General features: G+C 48.9%; 1 protein-coding gene across 1 annotated transcript in view; it reads left to right on the top strand.

Annotated features, from left to right (window-relative positions):
• Positions 1 to 19759, top strand: part of LOC144595607 (PDZ and LIM domain protein 5-like) — a 235085-nt gene that overhangs the window by 184689 nt on the left and 30637 nt on the right. Inside the window, exons 11-16 of the mRNA XM_078403187.1 lie at positions 715 to 894; positions 1500 to 1628; positions 6816 to 6944; positions 8648 to 8866; positions 10933 to 11058; positions 13060 to 13194. Coding sequence (XP_078259313.1) covers positions 715 to 894; positions 1500 to 1628; positions 6816 to 6944; positions 8648 to 8866; positions 10933 to 11058; positions 13060 to 13194 — 918 coding nt within the window. The remainder of the gene's footprint in view (positions 1 to 714; positions 895 to 1499; positions 1629 to 6815; positions 6945 to 8647; positions 8867 to 10932; positions 11059 to 13059; positions 13195 to 19759) is intronic.

Here is a 19759-nt window from a genome sequence, read left to right as displayed (position 1 = left end):
GTCTATGGTTTGGAGTGACAGATGGAGTCAGTGGAAGGGGGTTGGTTTGTGTGATGGACTGGGAGAATCCGAGGGTCTCCAATGAGGTAGATGGTAGCTTGGGACCGCTCCCTAGTTGGTCGTGCAGTGCTACTGATACCCACAGTTTAACACCTACCGCTGATTGTTGACGTACGCACGCTACACTTTGATGCCCGCTCGCCCCATCCTTATTAGAACACACTTTCATTTAGCCAGCAAGCAAATCATGTGACTGCTAGGTTTTATTTAACTCCTCATTCTATCACTCTCTCCCTCCTGCACCAATCATTTTTATTGAACTCTTCCTTCTAACCCTCCTTCTATCAGGTTCCTTCTATCCCTCCCTCCCTCTTGAATGCGTCACTTTTATTCAACAGTTCCTTCTAACTCTCTCTCCCTCCTCCTCTAAACACTTTAAGTTAACTCTTCCTTCCATTCCTCTCTCCCTCCTGTACTAATCAGGCTTCCCCCTCACTCACTCATCGAAGCCGTCACGTCCCTCCTGTTGGAAGTGCTTCTCAGTTGGTGAGGTGGGAAAGTAACGGTGCACTCACCCCACCATCACACCCACTCCCACCCTCCCCTCACCCTCACCCCCACTCCCACACTCCCCTCACCCTCACCCTCACCCCCCTGCCACTGCAACCCCTCTCTTCCGCAGAATGACTTGACTATTCTCTTTGCCCGTGAAAGCATGTTGGAGATCACGGACGCCTCTCCCAGTGGACGGCCGGTTACCGAGGCGACTGCCGGCGAGCCTGGCACCCGTGCCCCTCCGGTACGCACGGTCGCCACCCAGACTGGTGAAGACCTTACGCCCTCCGGCCCGGACTCTGGGCTGAGGCCTGCTGTTCGGGGCACCACCGTGGAGAGGTACAGGACGAGCCTGGGATCTGCCCGCGTTGTGCCCGGCCCTCTGTGGCATGGTTAATCGGTGTGAGGAGGGTGGGGGCAGCACAGAGAGAGGTTGGGGCAGCAGAGCCTCATCAAGCAAGTGATAGGTGGATACAGGGGAGGATGAGGTTTGATCAGCAGGTGGGTGGCGTAAGTGACGCTAATGAGAGGTAAAAAAGGAACAAATGGGCATTGGATGAGATCAGATCTGTTGTAAAGGTGCAATCCTTAGATATATAGTTGGTAGAGCTACTGGCTCACAGCGCCAGAGACCCCGGTTCTCGGGTGTGATGTGGGCCAAACGGGGGCAAATGGTGACCAGCTTAGATGTGGCATCATGATTGGCATGGACGAGCTGGGCCGAAGGGCCTGTTTCTGTGCTATATGAATCCATGACTGCAGGAAGCAATTATCCAGATCTGAATTTCCTGAACATGAGGTTTCCTTTAAATGCAAGACCCTCTGCAACAATGATGCTTATATTCAAAACATGTGTTAAGTTTGGTAATATGCTTTAAAAAAAATGTTTCTAAAAGTCTTCTTTTTCTCCTTTCCTCTCGTTCCAATGTTGTCTGCTTTGGAAGTTTGCCTTCCGATGGGAATGAAGGCAAACATTCTGTGCCTGCTTCTGTTCCTCTAACCTCACCGGCACCAATCAGCCCATCTACCGGCCTGTCCCCTTCCTGCTATCTCTCAACTCCACTTTCTCTCCGGTACAGATACATCAACCATTTGAAGTTGGAAAAAGTCATGATTTTCTTCATTTAGTTAATAAAGCTGGGGTGTAGGAAAGAACTGCAGATGCTGGTTTACACCGAAGATAAGCACAAAGTGCTGGAGTAACTCAGCTGGTCAGGCAGCGTCTCTAGAAAACACGGAATAGGTGATGTTACTGTTCGAGACGCTTCTTCAAGACTTCTTCAGCGGGATGGTTCTGGGACGCCAGAACTAACTGTTGAGCCTTCCCGAGGTGTCGGCCTAACTCAAGGAAACACAAACTAACTGTTGAGCCTTCCCGAGGTGTCGGCCTAACTCAAGGAAACCCAAGTGAAGGGAGGTGCCCACTTGATAACACCAATGATGCACTGGCATCGACATGCCTAGTTTAAGCTGTCCCATAGTTTAAATGTGTAAAGGCATTTTAGATTCTCTTGTGGGATTGGGTTTCTTGATTAAACATTTATCTTGTTGTTTGTTCACATGTCGATAGCTTATTACTGAATTATGACGTTAATTTTAGTTTTAGTTTTAGAGATACAGCGCGGAAACAGGCCCTTCTGCCCACCTAGTCCGCACTGACCAGCGACCCCCGTACACTAGCACCATCTTACATTTATACCAAGCCAATTAAACTACAAACCTGTACGTCTTTGGAGTGTGGGAGGAAACCAAAGATCTCGGAGAAAACCCACGCAGGTCACGGGGAGAACGTACAAACTCTGTACAGACAGCACCCGTAGTCAGGATCGAACCGGGGTCTCTGGCGCTGTAAGGCAGTAGCTCTACCGCTGCACCACTGTGCCGCCCCAATAGTTATGGTCCCGTGGAGCATGTGTGCTGAGGCAATTTAGATTCTGCCATGGCATTCGGCTTGGTTTTCTTGAGTGAGCGCTTATCCTGGTGTTGTACGGCAAGTTTTAACAGTAATTGGTGAACATGATGCCAAGATAAACTAATGTCATCTGCCTGCACTTGGTCTATATCCCTCCATTCCCTGCAGATCCATGTGCCTATCGAAAAGCTTCTATTGTGTCTTCCTCCACTAGCAACCCTGGCATTTCAGGCCCCCACTGCTCTCTGTGTAAATATTTTACATTTTGCAACTCTCACTTACCAACATGCCCCATCTACGCTAGTCCCACCTGCCTGCATTTGGCCCATATCCCTTTAAACTGATGCTATCCATGTACCTGTCCAAATGTTTTTTAAACGCTGTGATAGTCCCTGCCTCAACTACCTCCTCCGGCAGATTGTTCCATACACCCACCACCCTTTGTGTAAAAAAGGTTGCCCCTCAGGTTCCTATTAAAACTTTGCCCCCCTCACCTTACACTTATGTGCTCTAGTTGTTGATTACCCTACTCTGGGTAAAAGACTGTTCACATACCCTATCTAATCCTCTCATGATATTATGCTCCTCTATAAAATTACTCCTCAGCCTCCTGCGCTCCAAGGAACAAAGCCCTAGCCCGGCCAACCTCTCACTATAACTCAGAACCTTGAGTTATAGCGACATCCCCTAGAAATCTTCTCTGCACCCTTTCCAGATTAGCAGTCATTGCAGAGAATCGACAGGAAAATAGATGAACCAGCAGGGCGGATCAGCGGTAGAGTTGCTGCCTTAATGCACCAGAGACGGGGCCGATCCTGACTACTAGTGCTGGCTGTACAGAGTTTGTACGTTCTCCCTGCGACTGCGTGGGTTTTCTCTGGGTGCTCCAGATTCCTCCCACATTCCAAAGATGTACAGGTTTGTTGGTTAATTGCCCTCTGTAAATTGTAAATTGTCTCTAAACTCTAAAGAAAACTTTTAGAACCCCAGCTGAGTTGACCAGTGAATCTACTGATGTATTGCATACACTGATAAGTATTGCCTACACTGATTGAAAATCATCATTGTGCTTTACTTTAGACTTGAGAGATACAGAGCACCAAAAAACATGCCCTTTGGCCCACCTTTCAGGCCAGCCACCGCCCTGTACACGAGCATTATCCTACACACTAGGAACAATTTACGATTTTACCAAAGCCAATTAACCTACAAATCTGCATGTCTTTGGGATGTGGTACGAAACCGGAGCACCCGGAGGAAACCCAAGCTGTCAAGGGGGGACGTGCAAACTCCACACAGACAGCACCCGTTGTCAGGATTGAACCTGGGTCTCTGGTGCTGTAAGACAGCAACTCTACTGCTGCGCCACCGTGCTAATACAATCCTGTATTTCAAATGAGGAGCACTGTTTAAAGATGTTTCTGGTCCACCTGCTGAATTGTGACCGAGGGGTGTGGGGCATGTTTTGTTCCGAACAAGTCACATTGAAGATGGCAGAAAGGCAATAACACTCGCGTGTGGAATTTCTTTAGATAGAGGGTGGTGAATCTGGGGAATTCATTGCCACATTCAGCGGTGGAGGCCAAGAAGGGGGTAGGGGGAGGGGAGAGTGGGGGTGGGGGGGGAGGGGAAAGTGGGGGTGGGGGGAGGGGAAAGTGGGGGTGGGGGGAGGAGGGGGAGAGTGGGGGTGGGGGGAGGGGAAAGTGGGGGTGGGGGGAGGAGGGGGAGAGTGGGGGGAGGGGGAGGGGAGAGTGAGGGAGGGGGAGGAGGGGGTGGGGGGAACAGTGGGGGTGAGGGGGAAGGGGGAGGGAGGTGGGGGTCAGGAGAGGGGGAGGGGGGAATAGGGGTGGAGGCAGGGCTGGGGGAGTGGGGGTGGAGGCAGGGGAGGGACAAGTGTGGGTGGGGTAGGGGGGATGGAGTGGGTCAGTGGGGGGAGGACGGGGGGATAAGGGGGATTGAGTGGGGGAGGGTTGAGGGTGCTACACCAATACAGGAGAGGCTTTGAATCCAGGGCTCACTCAGTGATGACACCCTCTCCCCTTCCCTGTTCCCCCTCTACGAGGAATGGGCCCAATGGGTCCACTTGGTCTAGTAAGTAAATAAAATAAAGAGAGGTATAGATAGTCAGAACCTTTTTGTCCCAGGTAGAAAAAAATCAAATACTAGAGGAGAAAGCTTTGAGGTTTGAAGGGCAAAGTTTACAGGAAAATGCGCGGGGCAATTTCTTTACAGAGAGAGTGGTGGGTGCCTGGAACATGCTGCCAAGGGGTGGAGGCAGATATGATAGTGATATTTAAGAGGCATTTAGATAGTCACGTGGATATGCAGGGAAAGGAGGGATATGGATTATGTGCAGGCAGGAGAGAGTTGGTCGGCATCATGTTCAGCACAGACATTGTGGGCCGAAGGGCCTGTCCTCTGCTGTACTGCTCGACAGTGCATTCAGAAAGTATTCAGACCCCTTCACTTCTAGGTTCATCCTGTTTCCATTGATTATCCTTGAGATGTTTCTACAACTTGATTGGAGTCCACCAGTGGTAAATTAAATTGATTGGACAGGATTTGGAAAGGCACTCACCTGTCTATATAAGGTCCCACAGTTGACAGTGCATGTCAGAGCAAAACCCAAGCCATGAAGACGAAGGAATTGTCCGTAGACCTCCGAGACTGGATTGTGTTGAGACACAGATCTGGGGAAGGGTAGAAAACAATTTCTGCAGCATTGCAGGTCCCGAAGAGCAGAGTGGCCTCCGTCATTCTTAAATGGAAGAACTTTAGAACCACCAGGACTCTTCATAGAGCTGGCTGCCCGGCCAAACTGAGCAATCGGGGGAGAAGGGCCTTGGTCAGCGAGGTGACAGAGCTCCAGAGTTCCTCTGTGAAGATGGGAGCACCTTCCAGAAGGACAACTATATCTGCAGCACTCCACCAATCAGGCCTTTATGGTAGTGGCCAGACGGAAGCCACTCCTCAGTAAAAGGCACATGACAGCCCGCTTGGAGTTTGCCAAAAGGCACCTAAAGGACTCTCAGACCATGAGAAACAAGATTCTCTGGTCTGATGAAACCAAGATTGAACTATTTGGCCTGAATGCCAAGCGGCACCACTCATCACCTGGCCAATGCCATACTTACGGTGAACCATGGTGGTGGCAACATTATGCTGTGGGGATGTTTTTCAGTGGCAGGAACTGGGAGACTAGTCAGGATCGAGGGAAAAATGAACGGAGCAAAGTACAGAGAGATCCTTGATGAAAACCTGCTCCCGAACGTTCTGAACCCCAGACTGGGTCAGAGGTTCACCTTCCAACAAGACAACGAACCTAAGCACACAGCCAAGACAACGCAGGAGTGGCTTCGTGACAAGTCTGTGAATGTCCTTGAGTGGCCCAGCCAGAGCCCGGACTTGAACCCGATCGAACATCTCTGGAGGGACCTGAAAATATCTGTGCATCGATGCTCCCCATCCAACCTGACAGAGCTTGAGTGGATCTGCAGAGAAGAATGGGAGAAATTACCCAAGTACAGGTGTGCCAAACTTGTAGCGTCATACCCAAGAAGACTTGAGGCTGTAATCGCTGCCAAAGGTGCCTCAACAAAGTATTGGGCAAAGGGTCTGAATACTTATGTAAATGTGATATTTCAGTTATATTTTTTTAATTTGCAAAAATTTCTAAATACCTGTTTTCGCTTCTTCATTCTGGGGTATTGTGTGTAGATTGACGATTTAAAAAAAAAGAATTTAATTCATTTTAAAATAAGGCTGTAAAGTAACAAAATGTGGAAAAAGTGAAGGGGTCTGAATACTTTCTGAATGCACTGTATGTTTCAAAATTGTCCAATAATTAGCATCAACTGCGCCCAACTTATTGAACAACATAGATGCTTGACTCTCGCAGATTTCAAGGTGGCACAGTGGCGCAGCGATAGAGCTGTTGTTGCCTTACAACGCCAGAGACCCAGGTTCAATCCTGATTACGGGTGCTGTCTGTGCGGAGTTTGTACATTCTGCCTGTGACCGCGAGGATTATCGGGTGCTCTGGTTTCCTCCCTCACTCCAAAGATGTACAGGTTTATAGGTAAATTGGCTTCTGTATAATTGTCCCTAGTGTGTCGGGCAGTGCCAGTGTACGGGGTGATTGCTAGTACCGACGAGCAATCCGGGTACCCGGTGGGCCGAAGGGCCTGTTTCCATGCTGTATCTATAAAGTCTAAAGTAAATCAAATGCATCTTTTAAGTGCGTGATTTTGGATGCACATCCCAAACTGGTGTTGCATTTCTACATGTTGTGTATTCTGTTTCATTTTCTCTCTGCCTATCCTTCATCTCTTTCTTTTCATCCCTTCAGAAAGATCTGCTTGGACAATCCTTTAGATGCTTTACCCAAGTGTGCTCCACACCCACCTCCACTCTGCCGTGACCCAAGGGCCAATGCCCACGTTGCTTCTCTTTCTGCTGTAAAGATCGGTAAAGCTAGGTAGTGTTGATCATTATCCTGCTTCTCCCGTCTTGTGATCGATCGCTGCCTTTGCAAATATGTTGGGACCTGGAGGAAAGTGCATTCTCAAGTATTCATATATTCTCATGAAGCCGTCCTCGGTGTACTGATACGGGTAAAAGGTACAACATTTAGTGCGAGATTAGAGCTGGAAAGGGTGCAGGGAAGATTTACGAGGTTGTTGCCAGAACTCAAGGGAGAGGTTGAGCAATACGAGGACTCTATCCCTTGGAGGGCATTAGGATGAGGGGTGATCTCATAAAGGTGTATAGAATCATGGGAGGAATAGATCAGGTAGACGCACAGAGTCTCTTGCCCAGAGTAGGGGAATCAAGAACTAGAGGGCAGAGGTTTAAGGTGAAGGGGAAAGATTTAATAGGAATCTGAGGGGTAACTTTTTCGCACAAAGGTGGTGGGTGTATGGAACGAACAACCAGAGGAGATGGTTGAGGCAGGAACTATCGCAAAGTTTGAGAAACATTTGGACAGGTACATTGGATAAGATAAGTTTAGAGGGATTTGGGCCAAACGCAGGTAGGTGGGGCTAGTGGGACATGTTGGTCAGTGTGGGGATTGGGCTGAAGGGCCTGTTTCCACGCTGTATAACTCTGTGAATAAGAGTAAAGCAGATAAACGGAATGGTCTTTGATTGTGAATCCCTGTGTATGGAGCTGTACCCCCTTTCAATAAAGGGCAGGCTTGCAAATCTAGAGGTAGGAGACGGTATGGAACAAATCAGAGCCATCACCGATGACGAAGAAAAGGTGGAGCCCACAATGGTCAATTGTTGTCTGTGAAAGGGGTGATAACGAAGGGATACCAACAGTAAAACTAGTATTACGACTTGGGGGGGGGGGGGGGGGGTGAGGGTGGGTTGGAGAGAGAGGGAATGGAAGGGTTACTTGATATTTGCGAAATCAATATTAGTACCACTGGGCTGTAAGCTGCCCAAGCGAAATATGAGATGCTGTTCCTCCAATTTGCATGAGGCCTCACTCTGGTAGTGGAGAAGGCCCAGAACAGAGAGGTCAGTATGGGAATGGGAAGTGGAGTTTGGATATGTTATCTGTATGCGGAGGATGGCTTGATTGTAATCATGTATAGTCTTTTATTTGACTGGATTGAACACAACAAAAAGCTTTACATTGTACTTTGGTACACATGACAATAATAAACTAAACTAGACATGAAGGAGAACTCTTTGAAATACAGGTTATGCGAGAGGAAGATCTTTCTGGAAACATTTCTATCTGAGGTTAGATGGTGTGTTTTAGGTTTATATTGCCATGTGTACCGTGGTATGGTGGAAAGCTTTTGCATGCTATCCAATCAGACCAGATAATACAGTAAATAAATACAATCAAGTCAAACTCAAGTACAGTAGGCAGAGCAAAGAGAAAGATACAGAGTGCCGCATATAGTTCTCAGCATTGTAGTGCACCAGTTCCATAGACAAAGTCCAATGTCCTCAATGGGGTCGAGGTGAATGGGACAGTGCCCTAGCATATCAGAAGCCTGATAACAGAGGGGAAGAAGCTGTTCCTGAATCTGGAGGTGCGCGCTTTCAAGCTTCTGTATCCCCTGCCGGATGGGAGCAGGGAGGGGAAGGAATCACTGGGGTTGGGACAAGTCTTTGATGCAAGTGGGTCTCTTTCCACCCTGTTGTGCTCTTCTGTGTAAAGATTCTTCAGAGGCGTGGAAGCCAAGGTTACAGAGATGCCTCCACTCTTGCCGAGCACTCTGCCCGGTGTTACTGGAGACACCCCTCACCCGGTAGACTCTGGGAAATGTACAGTGGCCGTACAGACCTGTGACGTCCTGGTGCCTGGCGACGCATCGAACACCCCACTCTCCGTCAGAGCCGTGGACCCCACCGTCCATGCTCCACCCCTCTCCACCAGGTACAGTGAGCGAGGTCCAGCGTGAATCCCAGTGTGCAGGAGGGAACTGCAGACGCTGGTTTACACCAAGACAGACACAAAATGCTGCAGTAACTCAGCGGGCCAGGCAGCATCTCTGGAGCATAAAGGAATAGATGGAGTTTTGGGTCGCGACCCTTCTTCAGACTGAGGGTCAGGGGAGAGGGAAGTTGGGGGGGGCAAAGAACAAAAGAATGAAAGGTATGAAAAAAGCAAATTAAGGCCAGCAGGGATGATCACGGAAAGGTGGAGCCCACAATGGTCCATTGTTGGCTGCTCAAGAGTTGATAACAAGCGGATATGAACAGTGGAACTAAGCAGGACAACAGTGAAACTAGTAGGATGACTGTGGTTGGGGGGGGGGGGGGTAACAGGGAGGGGGAGAAGTGTGAGCTGGTGGTTTCTTCCCTTTAAGAACAGAGAAGGTTAACATACAGTATAAGTTCATAAGACATAGGAGCAGAACCAGGCCATTTGGCCCATCGAGACTACTCCACCATTCAGTCATGGCTGATCCATCTTTCCCACTCAACCCCCTTCTCCCCATAACCTATGCAGGCATAAGGAACTACAGATGGGTCTGACCCAAAACGTCGCCTCTCCATTTTGTCCAGAGACGCTGCCTGAGGCACTGCCTTGCTCCAGCACTTTGTATTTAATTTAGTTTAGTTTAGAGATTGAGCGTGGAACCAAGCAAGCCCTTTGGACCACCGAGTCCGCGCCGCCCAGCAATCATCCGTTGGCACTGGTACATTACACAGGGATATCCGGACACATAGGGATCCCTACACACATTGGGACTATTTTACAGAAGTCAATTAACCTACAAGCCCGAAGGAAGGAACTGCAGACACTGGTTTCTACCAAAGATAGACACAGAGTGTTGGAGTAACTCTGCGGGTCAGAGCAGCATCTCTGGAGAAACACCACCCGTCCATCTCCTCCAGAGACGTTGCCTGACCCGCAGAGTTACTCCAACACTCTGTGTCTAACGTACAGACCTGCATGTCTTTGGAATGGCTCAGCTGGTAGTTGCTGCCTCACAGTGCCAGAGACCCGGGGTCGACCCTGACCTCGGGTGTTGTCTATGTGGAGTTTGCACGTTCTCCCTGCAACAACGTGGGGTTTTTTCCCGGTGCTCCGGTTTCCTCCCAATGACGTGCAGGTTTGTAGGTTAATTGGCTTCAGTAACATTGTAATTTGTCCCTAGTGCTTCTGTACGGGGATCGCTGGTCGGCGCACAATGCTTGTCATTGCTTCTTCATGTCATTTTATCACAACAGAATCCATATATCTTTCTCTTTTCTTTCTTCCTTTCTTGGTCCCTTCCTTTCTTGGTCCCTTCCTCTCTGTCCCTTTCTCTCTGCCCCTCTCTTTCCCACACCACCTTTCCACTCTCCTTTCCCCCTTCTCTCCCTCCTCTTGACCCCCTCTTGCCACTCTCTCCCAATCTTGTGCTGTCACCCTTACCCACTCCCCACTCCCCCTCTCTCTCCCCCCCCCATCTCTCTCGCGCTCACCCTCTCTCCCCCTCTAACCCCCGCCCCTCTCTCTCGAATCGTCACGACCATCTGTTCTCTCTCATTCCTTTTTCTTGCTTTCCCTCCTCTCTCTCATACCCCCTCACTCCCTCCCTCTCTTCCCCTCTCTAACCTCCCGCCCCTCTCTCATTCTCTCCTCTCTCCATCTCTCTCTTTTCCCCCTTTCTCTCCTTCCTCTGTCCCTGTATTCCACTGCCTTTCCCCCCTCTCTCTTCCCCTCCCCTCTGTTTCCCTCTCCCTCTCCCACGCCCTCTCCCTCTCCCACACCCTCTCTTCCCCCTCTCCCCATCTCTTTTCCTCCCTCTCTCTCTCTCCCTCCCCCCTCTCTACACCCTCTCCCCCATCTCTCTCTTTTCCTCCCTCTCTCCCCCTCTCTCTGTCCCTCATTCCCACTCTCTCACAACCCCACTCTCCCGTCTGCCTTTCCCCCCTCTGTTTCCCCCCACCCGTCCCCTCTGTGTTTCTCTCACCCCTCCCCCTGTCTCACTCTACTCCTCTGGTGCTCAGGACACGTTGTGAGAGCCCATTGGAAGCTCTCCCCAGGGCAACCTCTCGCTCCCCTGTCTGGAAGCAGAGCCCCAGGGTCAGGATTGCAGCCGCCGCCATCACCGCTGTTCTCTCGGCCCAGACCAGGTAGAATGAGACTCAGCCCAGCCCCACCTTCCAGCCCGGCCTTCCCTCTCAGCCCCCCCCTGCACCAGTGCAGCAGCAGCAGCGCATGGAGCCTTGGCAGTAATGCAGTTACAGCATCAGAAGGAATGAGGCATTGGAGGTCAGACAGCCCCAGAGCAGATCATAAGTTCTAGGAGCAGAATTAGGACATTCGGCCGGTCAAGTCCACTCCGCCATTCAATCATGGCTGATCTATCTTTCCCTCTCAACCCCATTCTCCTGCCTTCTGCCCATAACCCCTGACACCTGTGTTAATCAAGAATCTACCAATCTCTACCTTGAAAATATCTGTTGACGGCATCCACAGCCTTCTGTGCCAGTAAATTCCACAGATTCACCACCCTCTGACTAAAGAAATTCCTCCTCATCTCCTTTCTAAAGGTACATCCTTTTATTATGAGGCGGTGGCCTCTGGTCCTAGACTCTCCCACTAGGGGAAAAATCCTCTCCACATCCACTCTATCGAAGCCTTTCATTATTCAGTAAGTTTCAATGAGGACCCTCCCCTCATCCTTCTAAACTCCAGCGAGTACAGGCCCAGTGCTGACAAATGCTCATCACAGGTGCTAGCACAGTTGCTACTCGGGTAGATATTAGATCTACCCTGAAGACTACCCCAAGAAGTGTAGGAAGGAACTGCAGATGCTGGTTTATACCGAAATTGGTGAAACTATTGACACTCTGGCGCTGCTTGTGGGATCTTGCTGTGTGAAAACGGATGGCTGCATTTGACCGAGAGCCAGTGCAACACTTCAACAATGCATTACCTCCCACTGCAGTCGTAGCTCTGAAAAAGTCACTGTGTAAATGCAATAACTAAACGTGTCTTCCATCAAGTCAGCACAGACAAGTTGAGCCGAAGGGCCTTTTTCCGTGCTGTTGGACTCTCGATGGGGTATTTACTCTCTTTCATGGAAGGCCATGATATTCCTTTTCCATGGATAGTCTGTGATAGTCATTCAGCAGGGAAGCAGACCCCTCAATAGGATGAAATACGGTCTTTCACTCTCCTCCATCCAGGCCCACAATCACTTTTTTCCCCTACAAAAGTCCAAATATCCGTCTATTGGCTCAGAACATATCTGTGCATAAAATCATGAGGGGAATAGATAGGGTGAGTGCAGAGAGTCTTTTGCCCAGAGGAAGGGAATCCAGAACCAGAGGACATAGGTTTAAGGTGAGCGGGGCAGGAACTAATAGGAACCTGAGGGGCAACTTTTTCACACAGAGGTTGGTGGCCAGAGGAGGTAGTTGAGGCAGGTACTGTCGCCAGATTTAAAAGACACTTGGACATGTACAGGGATAGGAAAGTCTTAGAGGGAGGTGCCAAACATGGGCAAATAGAGTAGCGCTAGATGGGGCATGTTGGTTGAATGGATGAGTTGGGCTGCAAGGCCTGTTTCCATGCTGTATGACTGTGACTGATCACGCTATAAAACAGAACATAGAAAAGTACAGCACAGGAACGGGCTCTTCGGCCCGCAATATCTGTGCTGAACATGATGCCAAAACCAACTCTTAACTGCTTGCACATAATCCATATCCACCCATTCCCCACATATCCATGTTTCTCTCCAAAAGTATCTTAAACGCCACTGTCCTTTCTGCCTCCACCACCACCCCTGGCAGTGCGTTCCAGGGTCCCACCACCCTGTGAAAAAAAAACGTGCCCCGAACACCTCCTTTAAACTTTGCCTCTCTCACCTCAAAGCTCTGCCCTGAGTCTTTGACGTTTCCACTCTGGGACAAAGTGTTCTGACTTTCAACCCTATGCCTCTCAATTTTATTTAACTGATTTAAATGTTTTATTTTCAAAGAAATAAAATGTCTCTCTTCGTTTTCTGTTTTGTTGAGCTTTTTTTTTTGCATATTCTTCTCTTCACCCTTCTGATGCTTCTACTTTCTTTCTTTCACTTCTTTCTCTTCTGCTTTTACGGGGCAATGAATGGCCGGTGGCCCCAGGCTGTCTGATCCCATCGTGTCCTGCTCTCTACTGGATGCTCTGCTCATTACCCCGGTTACCGAGCCTCCCGCTGCACTCTGTCAGCTGCCCCAACGGCGGTCCACACGTTCCCTCTCCGCACAGAAGGGCAAGAGGTAAGAGAGAGCCTGGGGCAGCTTACAACCCAGCGGTGTGAATATTGACTTCTTTAACTTCATTTAACCCTCACTTTCCCTCTCACTCCGTTCCTCCCCCACCCTATTTCTCTGACTAGTTTCAATGTCCTCCTATTAATTTTACTCCCGATTAACTTTTCATAGGCACGACCCATGAACGCAAGCATGCCATATGTCCCGCTGAGTTACTCCAGCATTTTGTGTCTATCTTTGGTTTAAACCAGCATCTGCAGTTCCTTCCTACACGTACCATGTGCCTCCTTTACCACTCTACTTAAAATAAATGATTCGGAGAACTAGGGTTTGTTTGCCTCGTTGTCACCTTCCCCTCAGCCAACAATGAACCATTGTTGGAAGGAACTGCAGATGCTGGTTTGCATTGAAGGTAGACACAAAATATTGGAGTAACTCAGCGGGACAGGCAGCATCTCTGGAGAGAAGGAATGGGTGACGTTCTGAGTCTGAAGGGTCTCGTTGTGTGCATGCTGCCCTAAAAGCATCGCGACATTCACCCTACTCACCCTCACTTGGGCCATGTTTCTTTTCACCAAAAATAAGTTCCATGAGTGCCATTGCCCAAAGTGTTTGAGGTTTAACACACATCTGTAATTAATAACTTCTGCTCAGGTTTTTTCTTGTGATATAAGTGGCATGTTGCAAACAGTTTTCCAATAGTCTAGTTTTGTCTAAAGATACGGCGCGGAAACAGGCCCTTCGGCCGACCGAGTCCGTGCCGACCAGCGATCACTGTACACTAGCACTATCCTACATGCTAAGGACAATTTTTACCAAAGCCAATTAACCTACAAACTCTTTGGAGTGTGAGAGGAAACCGGAGCACTCGGAGAAACCCACACGGTCATGGGAACCGTATGAATGACAGCACCCGTGGTCAGGATTGAACCCGGATCTCTGGCGCTGTAAGGCAGCAACTCTACCGCTGCACCACTGTGCCACCCCTGAAGAAGGTTCCCGACACAAAACATCGCCTCTCCCGGGTCCTCCGAGGATGCTGCCTGACCCGCTGCGTTACTCTGGCATTTTGTGTTGCTTTTATTATGTGTGTTACGTGTCTGTGCGTTGTTTATGAGTCTGTACGTTTGTATATATATATATATGTGTGTGTGTGACTGTGTCTTTAAAGCATCCAGCCACATCTGATTTTATGACCCCCGTGTTAGTTTACAAAAACTGAATTCCTGTTTGGGATTAGCCAAAACTGTGACTTACACTCTGAGCAGCTGAGAGGTGCAGTGTTACTGCATTAAATGGACGTTTGCGGAATGCACATTCTTGGTTCATTAAGCGGAGGGCAGGTGCTCTACAGATCAGGGCCCCTCACAGATCCCATGTGAGAAACCTGGAGGCTGAGCACTTCAACTCCCCCTCCCACTCCCAGTCTGTCCTTTCTGTCATGGGCCTCCTCCAGTGCCATAGTGAGGCCCACTGGATATTGGAGGAACAGCACCTCATATTTCGCCTGGGCAGCTTGCAGCCCAGTGGTATGAACATTGACTTCTCCAACTTTAGATAGTTCCTCTGTCCCTCTCTTCCCCTCCCCCTTCCCAGATCTCCCAATGTCTTCCTGTCTCCACCTATATCCTTCCTTTGTCCCGCCCCTCTGACATCAGTCTGAAGAAGGGTCTCAACCCGAAACGTCGCCCATTCCTTCTCTCCTGAGATGCTGCCTGACCTGCTGAGTTACTCCAGCATTTTGTGAATAAATACCTTCGAGTCAGGGAGGGGATCGATGTGCCACTGCCTCATCTCAATCTTATCCCAACGTTTATGAGAGGAAACGAACAAGGTAGCCTCCTGAAAAATAAGTAATTGGGAATGAGGAGTCCATTATATTCTCCTGTTTTCAACCACGAAAGAATACAGTGAAGTGGGGTGAAGTGGAGGACGACTAAAAACAAGCGGGCGGCACAGTGGCGCAGCTGGTAGAGCCACTGCCTCACAGCGCCAGAGACCCGGGTTCGATCCTGACCTCGGCTGCTGTTTGTACGTTCTCCCTGTAAACGCGTGGGTTTCCTCCAGGTGCTCCAGGTTCCTCCCACATCCCAAAATGTACAAGTTTGTAGGTTAATTGGCCCTCGGTAAATTGTCCCCAGTGTGTAGGGAGTGGATGAGAAAGTGCGATGAGATAGAACTAGCATGACCAGGTATACGGTGTGGACTCGGTGGGCTGAAGGGCCTGTTTCCATGCTGCATCTTTCAATCGATCAATCAATCAAACTTAGATTGTTTTCTCAGGAGCAACAGAAGTTGAGGGAAGAGCTGTTGGAAGTATCGGTAGGGTAGGGTAGGGTAGATAGGGTAGACAGTCAGACTTTTTTTCCCAGGGAAGAAATGTTAAATATTAAGGGGCATAACTTTTCGGTCAGAGAGGCAAAGTTTAAAGGAGTTGAGCGGGACAAGTTTTTTACACAGAGGGTGGTGGGTGCCTGGAACTCGCTGACAGGGTTGGTGGGTATATGGAAGGATCTGCCAGATGAGGTAGTTGAGGCAGGTACTATAACAGCTTTAAAAGACACTTGGACAGGAACATGGATGGGAAAGGTTGAGAGAGATATGGGCCAAACGTGGGCAAATGAGACTAGCGTGAGGCATCTTTGTTGGCATGGATGGGTTGGGCCAAAGGGCCTGTTTCTATGCTGCTTGACTCTATGTCTAATTGGAGACACCTGACTAAGGGGATTTGTTGAACTTGTTGGTGATGGGCCTTTATTTGGAGCTGAACTTTGTGAGCGTCTGTAAAGTTACCCTTTACAGAGAACAGGATGAAATTTCCAAATCTGTTTACAATGTATTAAATCTTCGCCAAAAATTCTTTTGTGCAAAGAATGTTGATGGCAGAATGGCATCGAGAGAGATTCCAGTCTAGAGAATGATTATGATTAGAGATACAGCATTGGAAACAGGCCCTTCAGCCCACAAAGTCCACGCTGACCATCAATCACCCTTTCACACCAGTTCTATCTTATTCCACTTTCTTATCCACTCCCTACACACTAGGTATTTATTCACAAAATGCTGGAGTAACTCAGCAGGTCAGGCAGCATCTCAGGAGAGAAGGAATGGGTGATGTTTCGGGTCGAGACCCTTTCAGTCTGAAGAAGGGTCGTGACCCAAAACGTCACCCATTCCTTCTCTCCTGAGATGCTGCCTGACCTGCTGAGTTACTCCAGTGTTTTGTGAATAAATACCTTCGATTTGTACCAGCATCTGCAGTTATTTTCTTACCCTACACACTAGGGGCAATTTACAGAGGGCCAATTAACCTCCAAAACCGTACGTCTTTGGGATGTGGGAGGGAACCGAAGTAACCTGGAGGAAAGCCACTCGGTCACATGGAGAAAGTGCAAACTCCACACGGACAGCACCCGGAGTCAGGATTGAACCCGGGTCTCTGGCACTGTGAGATCACAAGGTGTCTGATTCGCTGCAAGTAACAAAACAAGAGTTCTACATTCTGTGTTGGATACTGGACCTTCTTTTGTGGAGATGAGGAACGCAGAGCCAGATCCAAGCACATTTGGCCCAAGCAAACAAATAAGATAGATCTGGCTCTGCGTTCCTCATCTCCACACTTTTAATGCATCAGAATATTTACTGTGCTTTGTAAAGCAATCTGGTGTTGCAAGACATCGGGTGTTTCGATGCTTATTCATTGAAGCACTGCAGTGCACTGTCATTCATTAGAACATAGAACAGTACGTACAGTGTAGGAAGGAACTGCAGATGCTGGTTTACACTGAAGACAGACACAAGATGCATGAGTAACTCAGCAGGTCAGGCAGCATCTTTGGAGAAAAAGAATAGGTGACGTTTTGGGTCAGAACCCTTCATCAGACTGCTATTTTTCCAGAGATGATGCCTGTCCCACTGAGTTACACCAACATTTTCGGTCTATCTTCAGTACAAGTACAGGCTCTTCAGCCTACAATATCTGGGCTGAACATATGGCAAGTTAAACAAATTTCCGCGGCCTGCAGGCTCATAAGTCATAGGAGCAGAATTAGGCCATTCGGTCCAGAATTGGACCAAGCAGCATGGGGGGAATTTTGGATCATGGGTGATAGGAGCAGAATTAGGCCATTCGGCCCATCGAGTCTACTCCACCATTCAATCATGACTGATCTATCTTTCCCTCTCAAACCGGTTCTCCTGCCTTCTCCCCGTAACCTTTAACACCCTTCCTAATCAAGAATCTGTCAATCTTCACTTTAAAAATACCCAATGACCTGGCCTCCAGAGCCATCTGTTCCACAGTTTCACCACCTTTTGATTAAAGAAATTCCTCTTCATCACCTTTCCAAGGCTGTGCCCTCTGGTCCTAGACTTTCCTACTAGTGGAAACATACTCCACATCCGCTCTGATCCATGTCCCTCTATTGGCTGCATATCCATGTGCCTATCTAAAAGCCTCTTAAACTATCATATCTGCCTACACCATCAACTCTGGCAGCGCGTTCCAGGCACCCACTTTTCCCTGCGTAAGAAACTTATCCCACGCATTTCCTTTAAACTTTTTCGCTCTCACCTTATAACCACATCCTCTTGTATTTGACATTCCCACCCTGGGAAAAAGATTCTGACTGTCTACCATGTCGACACCTCTGTGCAAGAAAATAACTGCAGATGCTGGTACAAATCGAAGGTTTCTAATCACAAAATGCTGGAGTAACTCAGCAGGTCAGGCAGCATCTCAGGAGAGAAGGAATGGGTGACGTTTCGGGTCGAGACCCTTCTTCAGACTGATGTCAGGGGGGCGGGACAAAGGAAGGATATAGGTGGAGACAGGAAGATAGTGGGAGAACTGGGAAGGGGAGGGGAAGAGAGGGACAGAGGAACTATCTAAAGTTGGAGAAGTCAATGTTCATACCACTGGGCTGCAAGCTGCCCAGGCGAAATATGAGGTGCTGTTCCTCCAATTTCCGGTGGGACTCACTATGGCACTGGGGGAGGCCCATGACAGAAAGGTCAGACTGGAAGTGGGAGGGGGAATTGAAGTGCTCAGCCACCGGGAGATCAGATTGGTTAATGCGGACTGAGCGCAGGTGTTGAGTGAAGCGATCGCCGAGCCTGCGTTTGGTTTCGCCGATGTAAATAAGTTGACATCTGGAGCAGCGGATGCAATAGATGAGGTTGGAGAGGGTGCAGGTGAACCTCTGTCTCACCTGGAAAGACTGTTTGGGTCCTTGGATGGAGTTGAGGGGGGAGGTAAAGGGAAAGGTGTTGCATCTCCTGCGGTTGCAGGGGAAAGTTCCCGGGGATGGGGTGGTTTGGGTAGGAAGGGACGAGTGGACCAGGGAGTTACAGAGGGAACGGTCTCTGCAGAACGCAGAAAGGGGAGGAGATGGGAAGATATGGCCAATGGTGGGGTCACGTTGTAGGTGACGGAAATGTTGGCGGATGATTTGTTGGATACGCTGGCTGTTGGGGTGGAATGTCTACACCTCTCATCATTTGAGCTCTCCCCTCAGCCTCCGGCAGTCCAGAGAAAACAATCCAAGTTTGTTCAACCTCCAGGTTGTGGAAAATTATCGGTAGTGAATGATTATCTGTTTCGAGGCCTTATTAAAAGATTAGAGGTCACAATTTTTATTTCTTGCAGAGTCTGTCACCCATGTTAGCTGTAGAAAAATAGATCAGCCATGATTGAAGGGTGGAGTGGACTTGATGGGCAGAATGGCCTTATTCTCCTTCTATGACATGAACTCCTATCACAAGTAACTGCAGCTGATGGAATCTTGAGCAAAACACAATGTGCTGGAGGAACTCGGAGGGTCAGGCAGTATCTGTGGAGAACATAGATCAATGGCGTTTTGGATCAGTCCCAACTCAAAACATCAGAGGGTGGTGAATGTGCAATTCATTGATACACGAGGCCAAATCATTGGGTATATTAAAAGCAGAGGTTCTTAATTAGTAAGGGCGTCAAAGATTACGGGGAGAAAGCAGGAGAATAAGTTGGACGAAAATGTGGAGGGAATAGCCTAGTGATGTTTTAGGTCAGGGCCCTTCTTCAGACCGATGGAGGAGGGGGAGAAACCTGGAAAAGAGAGGTGGGTGTGGAGTGAAACCTGGTAAGTGATAGGTGGGTACAGATGAGGGGGGTGAGGTCTGCAGTGAAAGAAACATTGCGAAACTGGACCAAAATGCTGCAGTAATTCAGAAGGTCAGGCAGCATCTCTGGAGAAAAAGAATAGGTGACATTCAGGTCGAGACCTTTCTTCAGACTGAGAGTCGAGGAGAGGAAATAGAAACATAGAAACATAGAAAATAGGTGCAGGAGTAGGCCATTCAGCCCTTCGAGCCTGCACCGCCATTCAATATGATCATGGCTGATCATCCAACTCAGTATCATGTACCTGCCTTCTCTCCATACCCCCTGATCCCTTTAGCCATAAGGGCCACATCTAACTCCCTCTTAAATATAGCCAATGAACTGGCCTCAACTACCTTCTGTGGCAGAGAATTCCACAGACTCACCACTCTGTGTGAAGAAATGTTTTCTCATCTCGGTCCTAAAAGACTT

The sequence above is a fragment of the Rhinoraja longicauda genome, chromosome 1, assembly GCF_053455715.1.
Source record: "Rhinoraja longicauda isolate Sanriku21f chromosome 1, sRhiLon1.1, whole genome shotgun sequence".
Lineage (NCBI taxonomy): Eukaryota > Metazoa > Chordata > Chondrichthyes > Rajiformes > Arhynchobatidae > Rhinoraja > Rhinoraja longicauda.
This window is presented reverse-complemented; position numbering and strand designations above follow the sequence as displayed.